Genomic DNA, 23,714 nt, shown 5'->3' on the forward strand with positions numbered 1-23,714 from the left:
TGTGACTGTTTCAACTGCCAGCAAAAACAGCAACTTCATTGCTTGGAAAGTAGCTGCACGAGGAATTGTTTGCTGGAGCCTAATTCCTGCTGCTTGTCTATTCACAGAAGTGTGCTAATCTGCATCTCTTTTGCCAAATATTTTGAAAACTCACAAGGCCGCATACAAAGTAAAGAGGAACAAGGGTAATTACGCACAAAATCTTGACATGATGATAGCAGGAACTGTGAAAACTTGCATTGGAGGTTTAAAAAGCAGTCCTTATGATTTACAAACACTTCAGGCATCCTTAGCGATGTGATGTCTGCTGGAGCCAGTGTTAGGTTTCCTTGCCAAAATTCAGTCATGCGTTATCAGATCAGGCTGAAGTCCTCTACAGTTTCTTAAATGCCTTTTTTTTTTTTTTTTAACTGCAGCACTTGCCTGATTGAGTTTTGGCCTCAGTCTTACATCAGCACCATTTTTTTTTCTGGTTGTGCAAAAACAAAAGCTCATTCACTGCAGTGCTTAAAATAGGCGTTACCTCATTGCTCTAACTTTACTCTCATTTTGCTGTGTTTTTATTTAAAGGAAAAAAAATCAACATTTGAAAAGTGTAACGTGTAGCAATATTTTCTACCACTTGAGGGAGCGCTTTCATTTATACAGCAGGATGTTGTTATGGTGTATGCATATTGGGAAATTATAAACCATACTTGTAAACAGCACATTCTAGGAAATACTACACTTCACTGAAATATGTGAGAGTATTGAGGCTTCCAGATGACTGGAAGTTTTTTTTATATAAAAAAGTTTTAAAGGAATTAATGATTCCAGTCAAAATTAGAGGCAATCAATGCCGGCATCAGAAACAGCCACAGCTACTTAGTACCTGGGCTGACTAAAAATAGCAAATAAAGCAGAGTTATACAGAATTAGGAATAGGCAGCGTTAATCACATCTGTGCTGCAACAGTGCTGAGAAAGATGGAAAGGAACAGGAATGGGCACAGGTTTTCTAGAGGGGCTGCAACGACCTCAGCCCTCTGCCTCTGCTCCCTGACTGTCCCCGTCCTGCCACAACTCACGGTCAGCACCAGCCGTGTTCACAGACCCCAGAAGTCACCACACAAATATATTTGTCCACCCTGGGCAACAGGTGTGAATTAACATCAGAAGCAAGTAAGCATAAGTAAAGGGTTGGAGCGTCAGGGACACCAGCTGCTATGCCAACAAATGGGGGCAACCACGCCATGATTCATCCAGGGGTGCTGAGAAACGGTTGTGGTTAGGTAACCATTGAGCAATGCAACCAGCAGGATTAATGGAAAACACTCAAGGAAATCAAGAAGCAGCTTGCTGACAAGCATAGTAAATGATGAAACAATACAGCAGGTTGGACCTGTGAAGACGACAACAGAAGATAGGCATGAGTGGCAAAAAACAGGTGGCAATGGCTTTTTCTATTTTTTTAAAGGATGGGAAGAGATGTAACAAGGGGAGCTGCTTTGCTCTGCACCTTGGGTGAGCTGCCTGGAAACACACTCAGAATGAAAGGAAGGGTAAGTTGTCAAACAGCACTTTTAGGGAAAGACTGAGTGACCAGAAGTGAGCTAAGTGCCCGTCACACCGTGCTGCTTTGGCCTGAGAGATCTTTCAAGAGGTGTTAAAATATGGTGGCACCTATCCCTTTGAGGTAGAATAAGAAAATCAAGTTCACTAACTCTGAAAGCTAGGTGCACTTTTCTTTTTGCTAAAGGCATCTCATTTTCCTGCTGTCTGGAGTTGGGGCTTTACTGATTTGATGCAACAGTTTCATCAACAATTTTTTCATCTTTAGCAAACTTTCAGAGTGTTTTTTTTTGTTTCTTCTTTTCCACTCATCCACCCAGGTCATGCTGGCACCACAAGACACTTCTGTGTAAAAAGCTAGCACAGCGTTTTCAGCATGAGGGCACCAGTGGTCATGGATAGCCTGACTTAGATCATCTCTAAGAAGCATTGTGCTAAAAACATTTTTTTATTTTATTTTTTTACAAGTTTTCCTACTAAATGGCATGAAAGATGGGTGGTGGGACCACTGCAAACTAAATCTTTCAGTCAGTGGTTCTGCTCAGAGTCCCCAAGGATTCTTTAAAATAACAATTCCAGCAGTTACAGGTTAAAAAAAGCATTTCACAGGTATGCATTGGCCAAAATGATTTTTTGGTACTAACAGTAAGGTGAAATGTGACAGAAACTTTGAAACGTTTTAGTACCTCAGCATATTTTGTATCTTGGTCTGGGACAACCTTTCGAGGTGTATCGGCACAGGTAGCACGCATGGCACTGCTCTGAAGCCGCGAAGAGAAGGAAAAGACACGAAAGTTAGTGGCTCAATCCTTATTTTAGCAATACTTTCCCATCTATGCTCTAAATTGCAGCTCCTGAGAGGTTACTCGGGTTTGTTTGCTGCTGACGCGTCCCGGTGACTCACAGCCGTCATGTGCCTGCGCCTTCCTGGAGAAAGGCAGCGGGCAGGGGGGTGGGCTCCAGCCTTTCACCCAATTCCTCTCACTGCAGGGCACGGGGTAGTTCAACAGATCTGCCCCTGCTCGGGTCAAACCCTTTGAAGTCGGGTCCCTGCAGAGCCCCGGGAGCCGGCCGAGGCAGCCGGGCCCCCCCCAGCTCCTCACGGGGGTCCCGGGGCTGCTGAGGGGACCCGGGGGCGGCCCTGACAGGAGTCGAGAGGCGGGAAACCGTCAGGGGAGGGGGGTGGGGGGAGGAGGGGCGCGCGCCCCCCCACGTGCGCCTCACGTGCCGCCTCCCTCCCGCCTTCGCCCCGCCCATTCTCCCCCCTCAGCCAATGGGCGTTGGCGGCGCCTCAGCTCCCCCTCCCTCCCCTCATCGAGCTGGGTGCGCGGTGACGTGCGCGGCGCGCGGCGGAGGCGGGAAGCGGCGGCGCGGGGCCGTTGGCGGCGGGAGCGGACTGAGGTGACGGGGGAGGGGGAGGGGCTGCGTGAGGCGGCTGCCGCCGTTGCCTTCCTCGTCCTCCCTCCTCGTCCTCCCCGCGCTGTGGGACCCGAGCCGTGTCCCGGTGCCCGCCCGGCTCGGGGAGCCCCCGCGGAGCTGAGCCCGGCTCGCCCCGAGTGGTGCTGGCAGCTGGAGGGCGGCGCAGCCCGGGGTTATTGGGGCCGGTCCCGCTGGGGGACGCCGGCGTCGCCGCTCAGGTGCTCGGAGCGGGGCCGGGGGAGCGGCTGCTGGCCGCGAGGGTGCTGCCTTCTGAGGGGGAGGAGGAGGAGGATCAGGTGCTGTGGTGGTGTACTTCTTGTCTGGAAGCCCCACGAGGAAGGTATCTGCTGTGGTAGGGTTCCCCAGCACGGCTCTTGTTCCTGTGCCAGAAATCCTTTGCTCTGACGGCTTGACCTCCGCTGGGTTGTTGTGGTACCGCGTTTGCAGAGCTCGCTCAGGGTACCAGCTCCCTGAGTTAATTACTTTAATTCTTCTTCTGCATACGTGGTTCTGCCTTCATCGTTCTGGAACGGGTTATCCTTGCTTCCTTTCTGTCAGTCTCTCAGATACTCTTACAACTCCCATGTGTGTGCTGGAGAGGAGGCTGCCTTCCGCACCCCTTGAAGATGGGGAGCGTGCGCTGAATAGGAGGAAACTTGGTCCTCTGCTGCAGCCGGAGAGCTGTGCCCCACAAGGATGGATGTAGTTCGGGAGAACAACTTGACTCGGATCAGGAGGCAGTGGAGAGGCTGTGTAGTGGCTCAGGGGATAGACTGTTAATGATTGAATTAATGTGGCTGCTTTATCCCCCCTCCTTCTTCCCTCACTTTTCTTTAAAATCTGCGCTGTGATCACTGACCCATTCTTATGTGATAGGATTTTGGCTGCCTCCCTTGTGTAAGAGCAGGAGGCTTGAAGTGGCTGCCTGCCTGTGATCTCCATATAGTTGTAAGCCCCAGGTGGGCAAAATGTCTTTGTTCTGATGGGATGTGGTGGTGTCTGCACTGGGATTCCAGTGGGAAGGCTGGGAGCTAGAAAGGAGTGTCTTCACCGTGGTGCTTGGCTTGCATTTAAAGGTGAGAGGGTTGTTCAGAACAATGGCAGCAATAGGTGCGGAGAGCTGTTAGAAGTGGGCTAGTCCTGCCAGCGAGCTTTCTGTGCTGCTGAGCACCTTAACTGAAGGAAGGTTTACTGTTTCCATGCCTGGTCCTTTGTGTTCTTCAGGTGAGCGCTCTTTGTATTACATAAATTATGACGGTGTGAGCTATCGGCTGGTTTACAAAGCCAGCTTGGAAGTTTGTCATTTTTATGGTCCTTGGTTTTGTAGCGTGTAGGCTGACCTGGCTGGGATCTTGTGACACAGGGCTAGAAGGGGCAGTGTCCTGCAGGAAATGGTGGTGGTGGTTGATTTCTCCCCCCAGAGTGGGGGAGAAATGTATCAAAAAGGAAAAGCATTAGTTTGAAAACCTAGTTCTGTAGGTGCCTGCATGTTTTTTTCTGGAATTCCAGTTCTGAAAATTGACCCTGGTTGTAGCTACATATCTGTGGGCTTGAGTTGTTCTTTGTGGGCAGTGTGCTGGGATGTCACTCTGTGACCAAACTAGAGTCCCTTCCCCTTTTTCTTTAAAGAAGGATTTTCAGTTTTTCAGTCTAGCTGTTCAGGTGTTCCCTGTTAGCTAGCAGCTCTGTCCCCAGCAGTGACCTTTGTCATTGAATCTGGCGTAGCTCGGACCTGATCTTCTCTTCCTGTTTTTCCTTTATTTGCAATACAGCCATTGTCTGGCCAACCAGAGTACAAGGATCTATTGAGGAAACTGCTCTTTCAGTAAGGACTGAAGTCTTGACAGGAAGGGGCTTGGCTCAAGTAAAATCATGTGGTCGATTCTGCAAAGCAAACGTGCCAGAGCTCTCTGAAGACAAATTCTGCTGTCCGACTGACTATTGGAAAGCATTTACAAGGGCTTCTTGGGACTTTTAAAGATTTCACAAAGGCTCGAGTCAATTTAAATACTTAAATCTATAGGGAAAAGGAGGGAGCTGTGGGGAGATAAAAGATGTGTGTTGTTTTTTGTTATTGCTTTTTTTTTTTTTTTGTAGTGGTTTAGAAACTTGGATACTTTTTGCTTCTTCACTGCTTGTAGTAAGGGAAGTGTGACCTGCAGTAACACACACTAATACAAGTGTGTACTCATTTTCCCTTAACCCAACTCTGAATTCATAATGGGGGAAAAAAAAATCTTAGCTATAGAGCAAAGAAGGCTATGTAATTTGTTCTTTAACCATTTAAAGAATAAATGAGGTTTTGTCACTAATTGTTTTCTCTCCTTTTCTGGTCTAGCTAGGCAGCAATGGCAGGTGAAGACTGTGCAAGGAAGCGCCAGTCTGGCTCCGCTACAGCCCACAAGCCCCCTGAGAACGAGGAGGTGCAGAGGAGATCTGAGGGTGAGAGGTCCTTCCAAAACGCAAGCAATGGTGAGGTTCTTTCGCTTGGGCTTAGTGGGGTTTGTAGCAGTTTATATTGTGGCTGCCTAGAAAGTAATGTGGCTTGTAGTTGGCTGGCTGGGAGGGTTGCTGCTGCATGTGGCCTGTCCCTTAATTTGCAGGGACAATTGTGTGGCAATTGGAGTGGTTTTGCCTGTGGACACTGTGACTGTCTTAAACTCCTGGGTTATGCTGTACCGTTTTCCAGCCTGCTGGTGATGGAATTGCAGCTCGTTTTCTTTCTCTTTGGGAGACAGGATAAGCAAAAAGCTAAACTAGTTTGTCACAATGTGCCATGCGAATATACGCTCTAAAACCCTGTTACTAGTGATTCAAGGAGGTAATTTTTACTGGGGCAGTTCTGACTAATGTTACTATTTTGCTCTATGTCTTTAACCTGAAATGGGAGTTAGAGCAAGTTGGATTTCTTCTTACAAAAAATATCTTGAAGAGAAATTTGTCCCACAGGCTACTTAAGAATTGAGGTTATTTTTTTTGTTCAGCTGTTGGTGCTGCTGATGGTTTAATTCAGTAGAATGGGACTGTTTCGTCAATGCTGTTTCTGGAAACTTGCAGGGAGTTAGTGACTCCTGGAAAACAATTAGGATGGGTTTAGAAATGGACTTCTACCTCTTTATCTATGTAAACACCTTAACTGTTATGCTTGAGTTTGAGTTCTTGCAAGCTTGTGGGTAAAGAATAAATAGAGCTGTGATAATTAGCACCTGATAGGTGGGTGTGCCTGTTTTTAAAAAGCCCTTCATTTTAATACGTCTGAAATGCAACATAATGTCACTGCAGGTGAGACGCTATGGGTGGATAGCAAATAAACATTCTGGGGCAGGTCTCCTGGAAGTGTACCAGGCTGTTATGTGTTCATAGATCTGGTGAGATGGTTTAGTACAAAGTGCTGTGTTCTACTACAGTCCAAGCTGCAGTGGAGGACAGCAAGGACAGCTGAGGGACATCCTGTTTAGTTACAGCTAGCTGCCTTTTATCTTCCAAGGTTGCTGCCAGTTCAGCAGAAGGGTTGTAAGACTTCAGACTGGTTACTGCAAACTCTTTGCTCACCACAGTGATGGTGACAGTGAGAATGCCACAGGGAGCTAGGGGACAAGTCAGCCTCTGACTGAGTGCATTACAGGACCATGCAAAACCCTTGGGTCAGGAATCTGTCTCTGTGGCAGGGTTAGATCTGCAGCTCTGCGTCACAAAGCTTGAAGTTTTACAAAGTCCAAGGTGTTTACAAAGTTCAGGTGTTTCATATAGCAGACTCTTAACGTAGTCCAATATGCTTGTGTAAGTAGTGACAGTTTTCTGTGAAAGCACAGCTAAGGTGGAAGAATTGCTCAAAAGAAATGCCTGTATATTTCTTTTTCTAGATTTTTGTCCTAGCTTGTGCATAACTATTCCTAAGGCATTAGTGTTGATGTACAAAGGCAGCTTGAGGCCAGTGTTCTGGTATGTAGAGTTTTAGACGAGACTGGAACTGCAGCCAAGGAGTTCTAGACAGGTGAAGATGGCATCTTGTATGCAAAAAAATATGTAGTATCTTTGTAGCAATTCTTTTTGTAGAAAAACTAAATCGCTAAGGTGACTTCCCACCCTCAATCCTCCCCGATTAGCAACCACAATCTGCTCTTTAAATTAAGAGTTAGTGTCAAGGGCCAATTAACTAGTTTCCAGAAGTGTGTGAACTTTTTACGGAGGCTGCTAGGCTATTAATCCCTTCTTTATTCAAACCCCAAAACATTGGCTGATTTAATCCCTGTATTGGCTTCAAGACCACAATGGCTCAGACTCTTCCATTTGCGTAGCTTAGGCTATGTTTGCCTCATGAGTGCTGCTGGAAGCTTGCATTGTTTGCTGAGTTCTAAGACTGGATAATTTTGGGTTGTACTTGGGTTGTCCCTAGATGGGTTTGTGTCTTGTAATGGTTTGGTCTGTAACTTCACTTTGATAGAGTAGCTGAACATTAGTCTCACATCTTTTCTCCTTGAATTGGCTTTAGTATATTAATTAAACAACTAATTTGGTCTTGGCATATAGTCAGCAAATGATCCAGGCAGCAATAATCCCTTGTCAAAATCCAGGCTGCTTTAAGATTAGTTTTACATGTTTTCCGAGGGAAATACGCAGAGGTAAATCTGTTCTGCTTAATGGGATGTTGGTACTGGGCAGTACTTGCTGCAGGCAAACTTATCTGGAATGGCTGTAATGGAAACTGGATAGAAAGATCTAGAAGATTAGAGAGGACATGGCTCTTTGGCTTGTATCTAAATGCTGAGATGAGACCATTCAAACCAGTAAACTGATGCTTGTGGAGTCTGCCCTTCTTTCCTCAGAAATCAGAAGGAGCCTGGTGTGCAAACAAGCTCTGCAGCGTATCTCTGGTGTGAGTAAGCCTGTCTGGTAATGCTGGACTTGGAAAGGGCTTGTTATCTCCTAACCAGGAGGTTACTGCTGGTTGTTCACAGAGCAGAAGTTCACAGAGCCCAGTGTCTGAGGCACAGCAACAAGTGCGCGTGAGCTGCTTGAATTGAGTTTGTTGGGTGTGTTGTGGGGAGGCTGATGAAGAAGTTATCCTGTTTAAGATCAGGTTCTGATAATTACTAGGTTCTGGCATGTTTTGTAACCCAGGGGTTTGGTGAAGGCTGGGAGGTTTCTTGAGAAGAGGCTGGGGATGAGCTAGCCTGACCTGGAACATCCCAGGGTTTCCTCCTTGTGAAGAGGCTGTTGGGTCCCGTGTTCTTGCAAACTTGGCTTTTTAACTGGATTCCTTGCCTAACTGCAGTGCAGTGACCTCTGGGGCCCGTGCATGCTTTAAGCAGATGGGCTGAACTAGGGGCAATCTAGGCATAATTTGCCTCTATCTGCTGAGTGGCCACATAAGTCAGCATAACTCAGGGTAAGGCTTATTAGCATCAAATTATTAACTCGTGTTCCATATCTGGTGCAATACAACACTTCCCTTCCTTTTCAGTACCCTTCTGCTAGGTTGGCTTTAATGTAGCTGGTCCTTCAGATAATATTTTCAGTGTGTTTAGAGAACACACTTGGAATCCAGGTATCTGACAGTAACAGGAAATCCTTCTGCCTGTGTTGTTTTAGTCTTTTGAATGATATATTGTCTTCATTATTTCTCAGTTCAACAATTTTTTAACCCCTTCTAGGGAAGGGCAGTATTGGGTATTTGTATCTGTGACTTTCCAAGATCTTGAAGTTAAACAAATCCTGATGTTGTTAGGGGGAAAATACTTCTAAACTGAGTGATTGTCAGATACAGTTCTGTCTTGTGTGCTTGGTTGTCCTAATATTACCTGAGAAATACTTTTTTGACACACAAGCTTCACTTTATTGCTACATCTCTGCATGCTTTTCTTAGCTTTTTGTGCAGTGACATTTTTGTCCTGAATGCTGTGAAGTTATTTAAATGGTAGTCATCTTCCTGGGTTGTTGTAGCTCCTTAATAGCAAACTGACCTCCACAATGCAGGAACAGTTTGAGGGGGAGTGATTCAGAGTGCTGATCTTCAGGCAGCTTCTGTGGCTGAAGTCATTACAGGCTGGAACCGTAACACTGCACACAAACCATGCCTTTGCTCAAGTGACTTACTCCCACTTGTGCTCTCGGTTGTAATTACAGACTGTAGCAGTTAAAATGAAAGTTTTTTTGACACAGCTAATTTCTGAGAGCTTGTTCAGCAGAGTGCCAGCTAGTGTCTCCTGTAGAAATCAGTTGTGTTGGATCCCAAGGTGCAGCACTAACAGGCCATATGCACTGGGATAATTCTCATCTCAATGTCACTTGCTTGTAACAGCCACAACAGAAGGCTGAAAAAAGAAAAATGAAATCCTATTTTTAAAAGTTTGTAATTCTTTTGTGAAATTTAAGTTGCTCAAGTTTTCAACAATAGGAAGCTTTGTCAATAATCAGGTGATCTTTTTAAGCTTGGTTTCCTAAAGAAACTACAATTTTTAAATTGTTCTTTTTTTTTTTCTTTTGACTTCTGAACCTGTTTTGAATTTGGGCTACACAGAGGTGTTAAATCCTGCAGGGATCAGTTTCTACAAGCCCAAGACAAGTGGTCAGCGAGATAAAGATCTTATCCACATCTCTGCTGATGGGAAGGGAATATCGAGTCTTAATTAAAATTTCTACCTGTAAGCAAAGCTCTTTGAAAGCAAATCTTGCTTCAGCCTCCTGTGAGACTTGCTACTATTTCATACTAGTCTTCAAAGAAGACTTTCTTCCTTACGATTCTAAATGTTTCCTGTTTTCTAAAGGCATATCCCACTTTGCTTTAAATCCTAGATATGCTTGCTTATCTTGTGCAACCTTGAATCTGATTTTCGTAATGATAGCGTAATCCCAGGGTGATACAAAGGAATCAGTCAATGTCAACGGAAAAAGAAAATGTAGACTTCTCAGTGCACAATTTCTCTTACTCAAAATCATGTGATGGTTCTCTTCTTGAATGACCTTAGGGAACACAAGGAACAGCTTGCACAACAGGAGATGACTGATTCAAGGTGATGATGTTATATTCCCTGGTACCTGCCTGGTGATCCAGCAGGAGTTTATTGGGCAATGCAAAACAGCAGGATGAGTTGTTTTGGGGTGGATTTTCTTCTACAGGGGTCTTCTTTTTGTTCTGGAGAAGAAGTAACTGAGCTTACAGGTAGTTTTACCTGGTTTGCTATGTGAGATGTGTATACTGAAGATACTGAGGTCTTGATGTAAAGGCTTTTTAAACTAGCCACGTTTCTAGGCAGTGTAGTCTTTACATACACGTTGGTGTGTGGGTGGATAAAGTGATAGGAGGGGCGCTGCGTACAATTTAGCAGTTGCAACATCAGCAGGTCAGAGACCTGCCTATTGTCCTGTACAGCCAATAAAGCTGTGTGCTGGGAATCTGTGTAACCATCTCTTAAGGCCTTGTAAGTCAGAAAGGATATCTTAGTTACAGAGAGAACCATTCCTGGGTAGCAGTAGTAACCAAGGCCTCAGATGCAAGATCCGGCAGGAAATAACATGGCCAAAGCACTTGCTTATTTTTATGTTAGTTTAAAAAGGAAATAGTGCAATCCCCTAAGTCTCACGTGTCCTGTCATCTTTGACCCTGTTGGATGGTTTCAAGTAAACTTGACAGTCTTGAAGACTGGCTGCTGGATAAGAGACAAATCTGTACCTTTCTGCGGGAAAGGTCGGTTCTGCTCTGAGCTCAGCATCTGTGTGGCTTGCTTGCTGGCAGATAGGTGTCAGGTGGTTCTTGGCCCCCTTCCCCCATTACTGCTGTACTCTTAATACAATTGCAGAGCAGTGCAGTGAGGGAGTAGATCCCCTGAGATGATGTGAAGGGTGTACTGTTCTGCTGCTTATGGAATGGCTTGATGTGTTTTTACAGTTTTTCTTTGGGTGGGGGGATCCATTTGAGAGCAGCCAAGTGCATGAGCTGAGTAGCACAAGGTCTCTTACACTCTTGGATTGTTTTCCACAAACAGCTGCTCTTCAGCAAGTACAACAGTGTGGTAGGCTTAAATGCTTAGGTAATATTCTTTCTGTTGTTTTGGAGGTGTGATGCTTAGCAACCAAGAATTCTATTTTTGTGAAAAGTGATCTATTTGTGCAGCCCAAAAAAATCATGATGTTTAGTAATTGCGTTGTTTGTGTTACAAGGCTGCGAAGTATTAGACTTATCACCAGTCTGTTCGTTGGTCTGCAGCCTGTGTATCGATTTTTTTTTTTTTTTTTTTTTTTAACGGTAGAAACTATTCTGTATGCCTGCTTGATACAGAGTGGCAGGGATTTCAAATGAATGCTGACAAATGAGCATAGCTTCACTGAATGTAAGGTTTCACTTCACTCTTCTTCTACATCGGAACTGCAGTTCTCTCTGGAGTATTTAAACATTATTACAATTGTCTGCTCACAGGAGCACCTTCAGATGAGTGCTTTGCAGAAGCCCTTGCTTCTATTTAAAACACACCGTATGCTTTGTGTGGATGGGATGTGCACGTACAAGAATGGCATTATAAGCCATCAAACTGCTGTGAATCTGTTAGCAGCACAGAGCACTGCAAGTGTGATAATGCTGTATAGAAACTGAACACAAAAGTTGTAATGTTAGCCGTATGGTTGTAGCTGTAATTCCCAGAAGATATGCACAAGGCAAGGGCTGTTGGCATCTTTTCACCCTAACACGTATTTTAGGGGGGAGGGTGGATGCTGCTGGTTTAATCTTGCTTTTCCTTCATATGTAAGATCCTTGTAAGAATTACAAAACAGAAGATCAAAGTTAATTATGGAAGTGAAATGCCAGCTGGCTTACCCGTTTTCTGCAACTGCTGCAGACAAACCTTGTCTTAAAACTCATCTGCTCCTAAATGTCTGGTTTGTGAATGGTGTTCCTCCTGATGCAACAGAAGTATCAGATGTGTATAGTTTTATATGCAAAAGAAAGGCAATATTAGAGGCTTAATATTCAAGACAAAGGTATTGTTAATGACCATAATGCTATGGCATGGTGAGACCCACTTGGCTAAGCGATGAAATACATTGAGGAATGCAGTCAAACTGATGCCTGCCCTTTTCATAGGGGATGACATGGGGGGAGTAGCCAGGTTTGAATGCAGGATCATCTTCCAACTTGTCACTCAGCCTGTCTTCAGAGCTGGTTGCTTTATTTTACAGACAGCCGTGATTTGACTGCCTTGTGTATTGGCAGTGTAGAGACCTCCAGACAACCTAATCTTATGTCTAGCTCACTGTGCCTGAGATAAAACTCTGACAAAAGATCAGCACACTTGGATGTGACCTTCCAAGGGTTGTTCTAATTGCTGTTTCAAGGTTGAATATGTTTAGGGACCTTGGGAAGATTTGTGGAGTTGCAAAGCTTTCAGAAATCCAGCACGTTATCAGTTGTTGCCTGCCTTATAATGCTGTGATCCTAAATGGCTGTTTAAAATACTTGTTCATGCTTGTGAATTTCCTGCAGTTTTATTTTGAACTTACAGGGACCTTACTAAAAATCAAGAGCTCTAATGAAAAATCAATGGATACGCTACTGCATGCTGTTCTTCCTGTATTTTTATATGTGGTCACATTGCTGAAGATGCAACTGCTAAATATTTGCTTTCCTCCCTTAGGCCGGGTTGATGTTGACCATGTGATAACCAGGAAAATGCAGCTAATAGCAGAAGCTGAGGTAAATACACTCTAATGCTTCCTTGTGGGGAGGAACGGGATGATTGACCCAGATTGTTTCCTTTGGAGGCTGGCTAGTGCTGAACACAAATCTCTACTCAGTCATAACTTGAGCATGGTGACTTCTACACAGCCTTCTCTCTTTTCCTTCTCTCTCCTGACTTAGCACAAGAGGCAGTATTATCAAACGCAATTCTGTCTTTACCCCCCAGTAGGTTAGAGTCCAGTGATATGAACGAACTTTGAGGCATTCAAAGTTCAAACTTTGAATAAAATAACTTTGAATAAACTTTGAATAAAACTAAACTTCCCTCGCTACTAACTTTTGACAACACTGTGATTGTCAGCTAGCCTGTTCCTTTTTGACAGCTTGCAAGTTTAGTGTTTAAAATGCTCTGTGACCTGCTACCCACTGGATAAAGGCATGTACAGCACCTAGCCTGTGTCCCACTGCTTCTGGTGCCCTGGCTGTGAAGATGATCTTACTTAGCATTGGTCCCACTTTTTTTTCTCAGTGAGCAATGTTTTCAAAAATAATATTGTTTATTTCTAACGTCATCTTGCGTCTGTGTGAATTGCCATTGTCTTCGCTTATGCTAAGATGATTTACAGGCAAATTAATTGAAGTTAGCTAACAATGAACTGCACCCTCTTTGCTAACCATTGTTTCGCAGCAGGCTTGTTCTTCAGGGCAAATTGTCCTGCACTCTTTCTTCATTTTATTGTGAAGAATTCCATGGTAAAGATGAAGTCATCTAATTGCCTCAGCCTTATATAGATTTCAAGGAGGTGAATACTTGTAGGACAGAAAACTATCTTCTGCCTTTGAGACCTTTGAGACTTCCTTGCGTTAAAGTCCTTTCTCTCTATCGGTGGTAATTTACAACAGGTAACTATAGTGTATGTCAGTGGGTTCCACTTAGGGTGTCCTGTTTGTTATGCTGAAACTCCTAAAATTCAGCCCATGAGAGGGATAGTCAGCTCTGAAATTTATTTCATTCTTACTGAGGGCATGATAGAGCAAGCCTCATATCTGCCTCATATCTTTTCTCTGCAGACAAACACAGCTCTTGCAAATCATTGTTTGCAACAGATGCTTGCACAAGCAAACTTTAAAGGACTGTTAAGCACACACAGCTTTGTAAGCTCCAGGTTTCAGGGGGTACTAGCTGGATGCAAGCAAACAGCTTGATCTTGGATTTCTTTTGTCAGGAAAGTCTTTTCTTCCTAAATGTTTTCTGGCCACCAGGTTTGAGACGTACTAGCCTGTAGTCAAGGTGATTTCTCATCCACAGTAAGAATCAAAGAAAACCAGCAGGATCAGTGGCATTTCTAATTATTCAAGTTGCTCCTGAAACGCAGGGAGTTCAGGTTCTAAATGTTGAGTTTAGCAATTTGCAAATTTAAGGTGCCTCAAAGCTACAAACTTAGCTACAAGGCTAAGTAAAAACTTGCATCTGCTGCAGAATTCCTGGAGTGCCTGCTCCTGTTGTCCTGTGGTTTACACAACAGAAGCTTGGATTCCAGTTTATCCTTTAGGTGGCAGGTATCTGAGGCCTAGACAGATGCTTGCTTGAGAAGTGCTGCTCACTGACAGCTTGCACTGATTTAAATGAGGATTGTGGCTGGCAGGTGTTATTTCAATTAGGATGCCTTCATTGTATCTTGCAGTCCAGTTGGAGGATCTAGTCCTCTGTTAATCCTGAACCGAGTTGGGAATGGTGTCTGTCACTTGGTCAGGGCTTAATGTTGTGATGTTTCAGTAACTGAAATTATTAAACCTGTTAGAATGAGTAAAATTAAGAGGAAACGTGTAATTTTCTCTTTAGCAGTAAGCTACAGGGTTACTTGGCTCAACTTTCTCTGACTTGCTGGCCAGCTTCTGTTACTTATCGCATAGCATTTTTTATTCTTGTCCCCCTTCTTGTTCTTGTAACAATCAGATTCTTTTAATTGAAACTTGATGGTTACAGGTGAGTGGATCTGCCCATTTACTTGTCTAAAACTTCAAGTGCAGTTTCAGAAACTTACTGAAGTGCTCTGAGTTACGGGACACTACAAGGCCAGCTGTGTATGCACCCTGTCATTGCGTAAGCTGGTGGGAGGTGCATCGTCTCCTCTGCTGTTTCACTTCTTCGGTGACTGAGTCACCTGGCTTGTTGAGCACTAACAGTTACTCTGGCAGTTTCTCAAATAGACTGCCCTTTGAGTTGTAGTTGTAATAGAAGCCAATATAGTGTGATATGTTGTGCAGCTTTGTTGTACAGAATTATGGTTACTGTAGGGTCTGTGCTCCAGTTGTGTTGTATTTTATTTAGTGAGAACTTCTGTCCTGTTTTCCCAGTCCAGGCACATGCATATGTTGATGTTGGCCCTGAAGGGCTGTGTTAAGAGAAGGCAATCTCAGTGGAGTGCTAGCTGAGAAGGAAGAGGTATTTTAAGGAAATAATTTCTCTTAAAATCTTGCTGGGAGGTGATTAGGCTTAACACACAAAAAAAAAAAAAAGCGGGGGAAGACTTAAAATGAATAGTGCTTTTATTTTGGCATGAAAATGTGAATGCTTCAAGAGGAGTAGAAAGTCATATATCTTTTGGTCAGCGTATATGTATGCATGGTATAAAAGCAGGCTGTGACAGAGCGGTGTTTTCTGTTACAGACTGTAATTCCAAAGTACTCAACCAACTCTTCCTATTGTTTTTAAATGAATAAATCACTTAGATGCAAGAGAAGCCTCCCAGACAGCAATATATAGCCAGCTCCTAAGAGCTGTTTCATTAAGTGCTGGTGAGGTTTGTTTATTCTTTATTGGCAGCTGCCAAATAGGGGAAAAATATTTTTATTAAGTTAAATATTAATCTGCCCCTTCTCCTACTGCAGCTTCTGTTTCAAGAGGTCTCTCTGAATCTGACCACTGTGAAACAGGAAGAATGTAGAGTTCTGGTGTGATTTGACTTCAGGACCTTCTGGTTTTGTGGTCTCATTTCGGATTATTTTGTATTTACTGCAAGAGTTAAGCTTGGCTGATCATCATCTGTCGTTGTGTTAGACAAAAGCAATTTCTGTGAATACATCATCTGTTAACAGGTTTTGCTGGCCTAAAAGCTCTGTTACTGAAGCAGGCTTTTCAGATGAGCTTTTGCTGTGTCCTTCCTTGTTCTATCAGTCTTTGGGCCAGTTCCTTCTTAGCAAAAATAATGCTGCTTCAGCTTTCTTTAGTGTAATTGTTAAGCACCGAAACGTAAACATCAACTGACAAATGAGTTCGAGCATCACAAATATTGTTCTGAGGGAGTACCATTTCTGTGCACAACTTCCAGGCTCTTTCTTTCCCTCCTTGAAAATAGACTTTTGTTACTTTCCAGCCTTAAAGATTACAGAACAAGAGCTGGTAAGAAATTCTGAAAGCAGTTAGATAAATGGTTCGTGAGCTGAAGATCAATGGGAAGACTAGATGAAATCCTGTTTAGTTACCATGTAGAAAGACTTGGGCCTTGAATTTGAAGGCAAACTGAAAGTCCAATGCAAAAGGATGGTCAGACAAGTGCTGCTAATAAACACTTGCATTTAAAAACAAACAAAAACCAACCATAGTGTACAATTAGGCTTGTAGTCTTATGAGCTGTCTTGAAACTTGTTTATCTCCTGTGCTGAAGATAACTATCTGGCTTCCTAAGTGCTAACAGTCTTAGGATCTTGTGGTTGCCCAAGCTGTCACTGAAATACAAGTGAACTTGTTTCCTTTTTTTCCCCTCCTTGAGGGAATTAATTTTTCTTTCCTAGTCATAAGAATAACATTTAAGCTACTGTGCAGGGTTCCTCTTTGCAAATAAATAGAGTTTGTACTGAAGGGAAGAGCTATCCTGAGCTCAGTGTAACATTTTCTATAGAAATAAGTAATTTTAAGTATTTTATCAATGCATCTTGTTTTAAAAACTCTGCCTGGGGTGTGGGAGATCAGGTCTTTGAAAGTTCACGCTGTGAGGCTAAAGAGAGCACATTGAGCTATTTTGTAGGCTGGAAAATAGGGGAATGAATTGTACATGCTAGTCTTTAGGCAAGATGAAAGTGGTATTAGGCTATAATCTTAACGCTGCATCGTTTGTCATTTGAAGATGAATTTTAGTCCTAGTCTGGATAGCTTACTTAAACCTCCCAATAATAATCTCTTCCTTTCTAGAAAGAAACTTTTTTTTTATCAGGTGAAGTAAGCAGTCTTTGACCAGGGTGGCCTGTGCCTCATTCACAGCCAGTTATCACCTTCTTGTGTTCTTCCTGAGTATTTTTCCAAGAAAATGGTAGATAAGGAAGATGTTCATGCTTTTTTTTTTTTTTATGAACCCTTAGAAATGAAGAGCTCTAGCAAACAAGATGCTTCTTAAGTTTTATGATAACTTGGGGAGGTTTTGGGAGGACACGAATATGCTGGAAATGGTGCAATTTGGTCCCAACTGGCTGTATTAGAGAAAATAACTAATGTAAAGCTGCCTGGGAGCATAGCAGATTATGCTGGGATGTTTGTTCCCATTAATTCTTTAACTTTGGTCTTGCTACCTACCTTTTTTCTCTCTCACAGCACCAGTCTTAATACTTTTAGCAGTGTGGCCCTGTTTTGTTGCTTTAAGGAAGTCTTAGAGCGTTCTGTAGCTTCAGTGGTACAGAGAAGTTTTTATGTGAACAGCAGTAGCAGAGCGAAGTCAATATTTCTTTCTTTGTTCGTATCTTTGAGATCATTCCTGCATTAAGGCATGAGAAGATCCATGTTGATTGCTTAACCACAAGCAACAAAAGCCTTTTTTTTTTTTTTGTCCAGTAGCACTAGATTGGCTAAAATATAAATCTTGTTTGCACTTGGTTTTGTGTGGTAGGGATTTAACTGGTTAAAAATGAGAAATGTTTTCTGGGTCTCATGAATTAAGTTTAGCTCAACTTCCTTAGCGCCATAAAATGTGAAATACCTGCTTCTCCAGACATATGTGAAGGTCAGTATGTTTGCTTTGTTCCTGTGTCGCATCTGATAGGGAAGATAAACATCATTCAAAGTCCTGTGGCTTGAGGTGTGTGAACAGGTCTGGATAAGCCTCTGATCTTGTCCAAGTTGGCTCCATCTGTAGGGCAATGGTACAGGAATATTTTCTTGACGCCTTTTTCTGTCCTGCTCTGGCATAAAAAGAAATCTAAGTCACTTATGACTTATACCCAGAGACTTAAATAACTTGCTCTGTTTTCACTCTGTCAGCAATTGAAGCCGGTTTTCATGAAGGAAGTGGACAGTCACTTCACAGAGTTTGTGAACAGTTTGGTGGCAAAATCAGCATTCCTGGACTCCTCATCATCAGCCTCCCTCTTCCCAGCTTCCTGCTCTGAGAAGGAGCTACATAAAGCCAAGTAAGTCAGTTCTAGGCTTGTCCTGTAATAATGTTGTTTTCTGAAATTCCTATTTGCGTTTTTCTTGAATGTTCTCCTTGTTTGCAGGTCCTTGAGAGCCCCTCCAGAACATGGGAAGATATTTACTGCGAGGAGGTCCCTCTTGGAGTGAGTAGTTCAGCTTCACCCTTCCCATTAAATTGACTGACTGAAAATACCCTTGATAACAAACAAACTAGCCCTTACTTAGAGGTGCTCTACTTTTCCATAGTGTTCAATCCCCCATGGACTAATCCACCTGAACTTCTCCATTTCTTTCTGAAACACCCAGCCTACAGCTTGCAGGCTTCCCCTAATGTAAATATACAATCCCTCAGTACCATTGGATAATGGCTAATTATTCTTTGTTTGAGGATAAACCAAAGAAGTGTCTGACACGCAGACTGGCTTTTAAATAGTGTTAATTACAGTCTCTTGAATTGGAATGGTGATATCATGTTACTGTACTGTGAAATGCTTTGAAAGCAACTTACTGGAGGTGTGATCTGTTATGTGGACATTATGATAGCATTTGAATCTCTCCCTTAGTGAGCTGTTTGAAGTGAGTCACATCAGGACGATCTATCACATGTTCATCGCTCTTCTCATCGTCTTCATCCTCAGCACGCTTTTAGTAGACTTCATTGATGAAGGAAGGTAAGAGTGCTTTGAGAAGAGAACGGCCGGAGCTAGGAAGTGCTTGCTCCCAAGGAACCAGAGTTACACACAAACTGCAGAACGGAGCAGGAAGGAATCCATCCTTGATCTTATTAGAAGGGGGTGTTCAGCTTGGTGTACTTCAAATATGCTGCAATCCCTGTTGAGGGGATATGGAAGTTTCAAATGAAATTACCTAGCCATTGGGGAAAACCTTATGGACAAGTGCTTTATTTCAATACCAGTAGTGAAACAGCAGCCTTCAGCTGCTTGCATTGTTTGGAGGACAGTGTTTTTGAAGAAAATACTTTAAATATGTTAGCAGTCCTTTTTCTGTTTAGAAATGATAGTCCTGGAATGCTGTACTTGTGCTTAAAAATAGAACTTCGTTTATCTTGTGGAAGAATCTCAAGGATATTTGCACAGCCTCTGTTAAGACTGTTCTTTGAAGGTAGCCAGTTCGAAACAGGATTGTGAAAGACTGCTTTCCTCACGCTTGCTAGTTGCTTTAAATAGTATCTTTTTGGCAAGCTGTATCTCTTGTACACAAGTAGGATTACATGTTGATCTTGCTGATTATCTGGTCTTCAGTGTATAAAGCCAGAGCTGTGTCTTGATTATAATTATCTTGGTTGTCTAGGTATAAGAGTGGGCTCATACATTACTGAACATCATTTAGCTGATCCTCACTTAACAGCGGTATAGATTTTGGGAGAAAGTCAGCAATTACCTCTAAAATAGCTGAAGGAATGGGTTAGAATCATAGAATCATTTAGGCTGGAAAAGACCTCAGATCACCTGGTCCAACTGTTAGCCTAGTACTGCCAAGTCCACCATTAAAGCATGTCACTGGGCACTACATTTACAGGTTTTGGAGACCTCTAGAGATGGTGACTCAGGCTGCCCAGCGATGTAGTTGTGACAATACTTCACAACCCTTCAGGAAATAAATTTTTTCCTAATATCCAACCTAAACCTCCCCTGATGCAACTTAAGGTCATTTCCTCTTGTATTATCTGTGATTACTTAATAAAAAAAAAAAAAAAAAAGAGCTAGATCTGATAATTGAGATCCACTTTGTAATGAGCCTAACAGATAAGAACAAGTTGTGTTGGTGTACTCTGCATTACCTGTTCCTCTGAGCTGGGTTTAGAACAGCTACTTATGTGTAAGAGTAAGCTCTAGTGACTCTGGGCTACAACTGAACCTCTGGGCCTTATGTGTAAGTTTGATTAATGAAATAAATTATTCGGTGTGCGTTTGAACATGTTCGCATTGACCACCCATTTACTGTAAGCCTTTTGTGTGACTTTTAAAAATGAATCCATGTGAAATGTGTACAGTTCTCACAAAGCAGAATTAAATTAGGTTTGATTAGTGCTAGATGTCTATGGTGGCGTGTGGGGAGGGGAGCCTCTCTAGATGTTAAACTCCCTGGGAAGAACTGGTTCTTCATGGATTAGTGCTGTCCTATGAGTGTTCCCCAGAAGCTCTTTTGGACCCTGATTCAGCAGCGCATCGTTCAGTCACATGCTTGTTATTAACAGGGATGAGCTTGAGCATGCTCTCAAAGCACATTCTCATCTTAAAGATGAACTTAAGCCCTGTGGGATTTGAAGGTAAGCTGTTCCTGACAGCACTGATGGCATGTGTCCTTTAGCTTTTATCTGCTGTGCTGGTGGGTGGTCACTTACACCTACCACAGATAGCCCTCTTTTCTGAGCTGAAAACTGCCACAGTCACTTCTGCCTAGTCACTCAAATAATGATGTTCGGACCTTTTGTGAAGGTCTTCAAATAATGATGATCTGACCTTTCACCACTTAGTGAAGTGCAAGTATTTCCTAATGAAACAATGGACTCTGAGTATTGTCTCTTCCCTTGTACCTTTCAGGCTGGTCCTCGGATTTGATCTCCTGGTTTTCGTTTTTGGAAAGTTCCCAGTTGTCTTCTGTACTTGGCTGTGCATGTTCTGTGCCACGGTTGTCATTCCATACGGCCTTTTCTTCCACTGGGCCCAAGGTTACCGCAGCTCCTCCCATCGTGTAATCCGCTCTCTCTTCTATGGGACGTTGTTCACGCTCTTCCAAACAGTTGGACTTGGGTTTGGGCCGACCTATATTGCTCTATCATATGCCCTGCCTCCGGCTTCCCGATTTATTGTAATACTGGAACAGGTAGGTGCCTATCTACTACCTATGGCTCTGCTGACCCTTCTCTTCAAAATAAAAAGGGTCCTTTTTTCTGATGGGGTTAAGTGTTTCTTTCATTCATTAAATTAAGCCAGGGCTGTGGATGGAGTTAGTCTTTGACTTAAACACTTTCATGTGGCAGGTCTAATGAGGAAAAACTACTGATAACAAACTCTTTGTTTTGATGTGGAAACCACTTTTTTATTTTACCCTAGGATTTTGCAGTTTTTTTTTTTTTCTGAACATGCTTCAAGGCTGAAATTGTATTTCTAGTTGTCCTGTGGATGCTAAATGCCTAAAAGCAACTATAGGGACTTGTGCTGTAGCTCATCAAGAAGCTGTAACACTCCTCTTTTAAGTAAACGTACATAGTCAGCAAGTGATTCCTCTTCCTTTGTTTTGTAGACAGAACTTGGAAATGGAATATTCTTTTTCTGGAGTGGTGGGAGGGATATGAGTTTGTGGAGGACTGCTTAAATGGGTTAATCCAAGGATGGTCAGTGATCAGTGTGTAGAAGAATTAAATTTGGACGAGCCTTCCTTTTGGTCCTTAACTTTAAAAAGAACGAAAAACCCTGCATGGCAGCTACAGATCTATAGGTGGTACCACCGTATTTCAGCCTTGTCGTTGTTGCTTTAGGACACTTAACTTTAACAGCACAGTTTCAGGACTTTGAAATGTACTGTCCTATTGAAAGGGATAGGGTTTTTTGCTTCCCTTTTACTAGCCAGAGTTTTTGGTTAGCTGGCTAGTGGCTTACTGGTCTGATTTGGAATCCCTCTGTACACCATATACTGCAGTCCTATGAACGTAAGTGAGATGTGTTTTGACTCTCCTGAGTCATGATTGTTACAACTTGTTTCTCCTTGCAGTGTTTTAAATTCCTGACAGTTAAACAGGCTTATGGGCAGAGGAAGCAGCTCTTTCCTGGTAGGAGTAAATTGGAGAGGAGCCAAGATGCTAAAGGTGTTGCCCTAAGATGCTGGATGCAATCTTTGTTGGGAAGTTAAAGTGAGTATTAAGGTGATGTTCTCTTAATATTACAGGTTCGTCTGGTTATGAAGGCTCATTCATTTGTCCGGGAAAATGTACCTCGAGTCCTGTCATCTGTAAAGGAGAAGTCTAGTGAGTAACTTGCCCTGCTTTTTGCTAACAACTGTGCATAACCAGCTCGTGCTTACCCTCCATTGCTCTGACACCCTGGTGGTGAGGCTCTGGGATGGTCTTGTGCATCATGACTTCAGTCTGAACCTTTTCATTTGGTATTAAACAATGAGCCAGACCATTCAGATTTGTCTTGCTTCAGTAGGACTCTATTTCTGCTTCTGTGATCAGTACGTAGAGGGTGCCTGCACATCCCCAGTTCAGTGTTCTAGTGAAATGACAGCAATTCCAGAAGAACATCCAAGAAGCTCTCTTGGCGATGTTTGCCAGAGCTGAAAATGAACCCCTGTTTTGATGCTGGCCTTATAGTTCTCTTTTCCGTAGGAGAAAAGGAAACGTGATATCCGGGTGTTAGCACTGTACTGCCTGTTAGCCATCCTGACCTATTAGCTGTGCTTCACGAGGATAATTCCTTCTGATATGTCTAGTTTGCTTTATCCCCTGGGAATCCCCTACCCTTAGTTCTAGTCTGGTCTTTTTTGAGGTGATGAGAGCTGTATGTTGGGAGAGGGTACTGGGGAAATGAACCCTTCGGTAAGCAACAAGATTGAAGAGCTTTTTCTGTTCTCCTCTTCTAGGCTCAGTACCTATTCCCCGAATTTCTCAATACCTGTACTTCCTCTTTGCTCCCACCCTCATCTATAGAGACAACTATCCCAGGTAATGTGAGCAACACTAGTAGAATGTTAAAGTAGTCTAAGAACTGAAGCCAACATTCCCTGGATACTATCTATTAAGTTAATGAATTAGATCTTTTCTAAAGATGTGGTTAAATCTTTAACCTGGGAAAGACAGGATGTGGTTATGGAAACTCCACTAATAATATTTTTTTAATTTGACAGTTCTAGTTTTTCTTTGGGAAGTGCACAGGACATGAAACAGATGAGCTTGTTACTGAATATTGTTGTATGCAGTTCCTGCAGCAGGCTTGTGCATTGCTTCATGCAATGTTCATAGAAAGCCCTACCTCTGAGTTTGAGGAGGCAGGGCAAAGCCTTTGGAACTAGGAACTCACCAACTTTTCTGTACTTTGTGATGAACTTTGGTAGTGTCAGGTCAGCAGTTTTGTGACTACCAGGCAGATCACCACCTCCTGTGTAATTGCGTAATGCTGCCCTCAAGATCCTTTCCCATTTATGGGGTTGCTGTAGTTGTCCTGCTGTGGTTGGACATGAGGAACCAGCAATTTGGTCCAGGCACCTCTCGTTGAATGGCAAGAGATTAAGAACCTTGAATTCTAAAAAGTCTTTTTCAGAAAATAGATCAGGAAAATAAGTAATTGAAAGGAGGATTTTGCTGAAGACCTATTTAGATGTGACACTTCTTTTTTCTAGGAATCCCATGGTAAGATGGGGCTACGTAGCTACCAAGTTTGCACAGGTGAGTAATACAGCTTTCTGAAGAATGGATTTTCAGAGGTCATGTAAAATGTGTTGCTAAACACTTATCTCCTGGGCACTAAGTTGCTTCACTGTGTTGTGGGTTTACTGGAACAGAATACTTATGGATTTAAAAAAAAAAAAAGATAATGATGTTGTACTAATAATTGTCAGAAATAAATAATCCTTGCTGAAACAAGCCTCTAGAATTATTTTCTTGAGCAAGCAGACTCCCTTCTATACAAACAAAGCTGTGTGTGTA

General features: G+C 42.9%; 1 protein-coding gene across 4 annotated transcripts in view; it reads left to right on the forward strand.

The window, feature by feature from the left end:
* Positions 1 to 2,903: 2,903 nt before the first annotated feature.
* Positions 2,904 to 23,714, forward strand: part of SOAT1 (sterol O-acyltransferase 1) — a 28,657-nt gene continuing 7,846 nt past the window's right edge. Inside the window, exons 1-10 of one of the 4 annotated variants that reach the window (XM_032192446.1) lie at positions 2,904 to 2,951; positions 5,308 to 5,441; positions 12,599 to 12,657; positions 17,894 to 18,042; positions 18,130 to 18,189; positions 18,610 to 18,717; positions 20,611 to 20,893; positions 21,956 to 22,034; positions 22,652 to 22,733; positions 23,408 to 23,453. In XM_032192446.1, coding sequence (XP_032048337.1) covers positions 5,318 to 5,441; positions 12,599 to 12,657; positions 17,894 to 18,042; positions 18,130 to 18,189; positions 18,610 to 18,717; positions 20,611 to 20,893; positions 21,956 to 22,034; positions 22,652 to 22,733; positions 23,408 to 23,453 — 990 coding nt within the window. In that variant the 5' untranslated portion in view covers positions 2,904 to 2,951; positions 5,308 to 5,317. Of the gene's footprint in view, positions 2,952 to 3,238; positions 3,310 to 5,307; positions 5,442 to 12,598; positions 12,658 to 17,893; positions 18,043 to 18,129; positions 18,190 to 18,609; positions 18,718 to 20,610; positions 20,894 to 21,955; positions 22,035 to 22,651; positions 22,734 to 23,407; positions 23,454 to 23,714 lie in introns of those variants that run through there. The other 3 variants (XM_032192445.1, XM_032192444.1, XM_032192447.1) reach the window with 3 other exon arrangements.

This window comes from Aythya fuligula, chromosome 8, assembly GCF_009819795.1.
Source record: "Aythya fuligula isolate bAytFul2 chromosome 8, bAytFul2.pri, whole genome shotgun sequence".
In the NCBI taxonomy this organism is placed as follows: Eukaryota; Metazoa; Chordata; class Aves; order Anseriformes; family Anatidae; genus Aythya; species Aythya fuligula.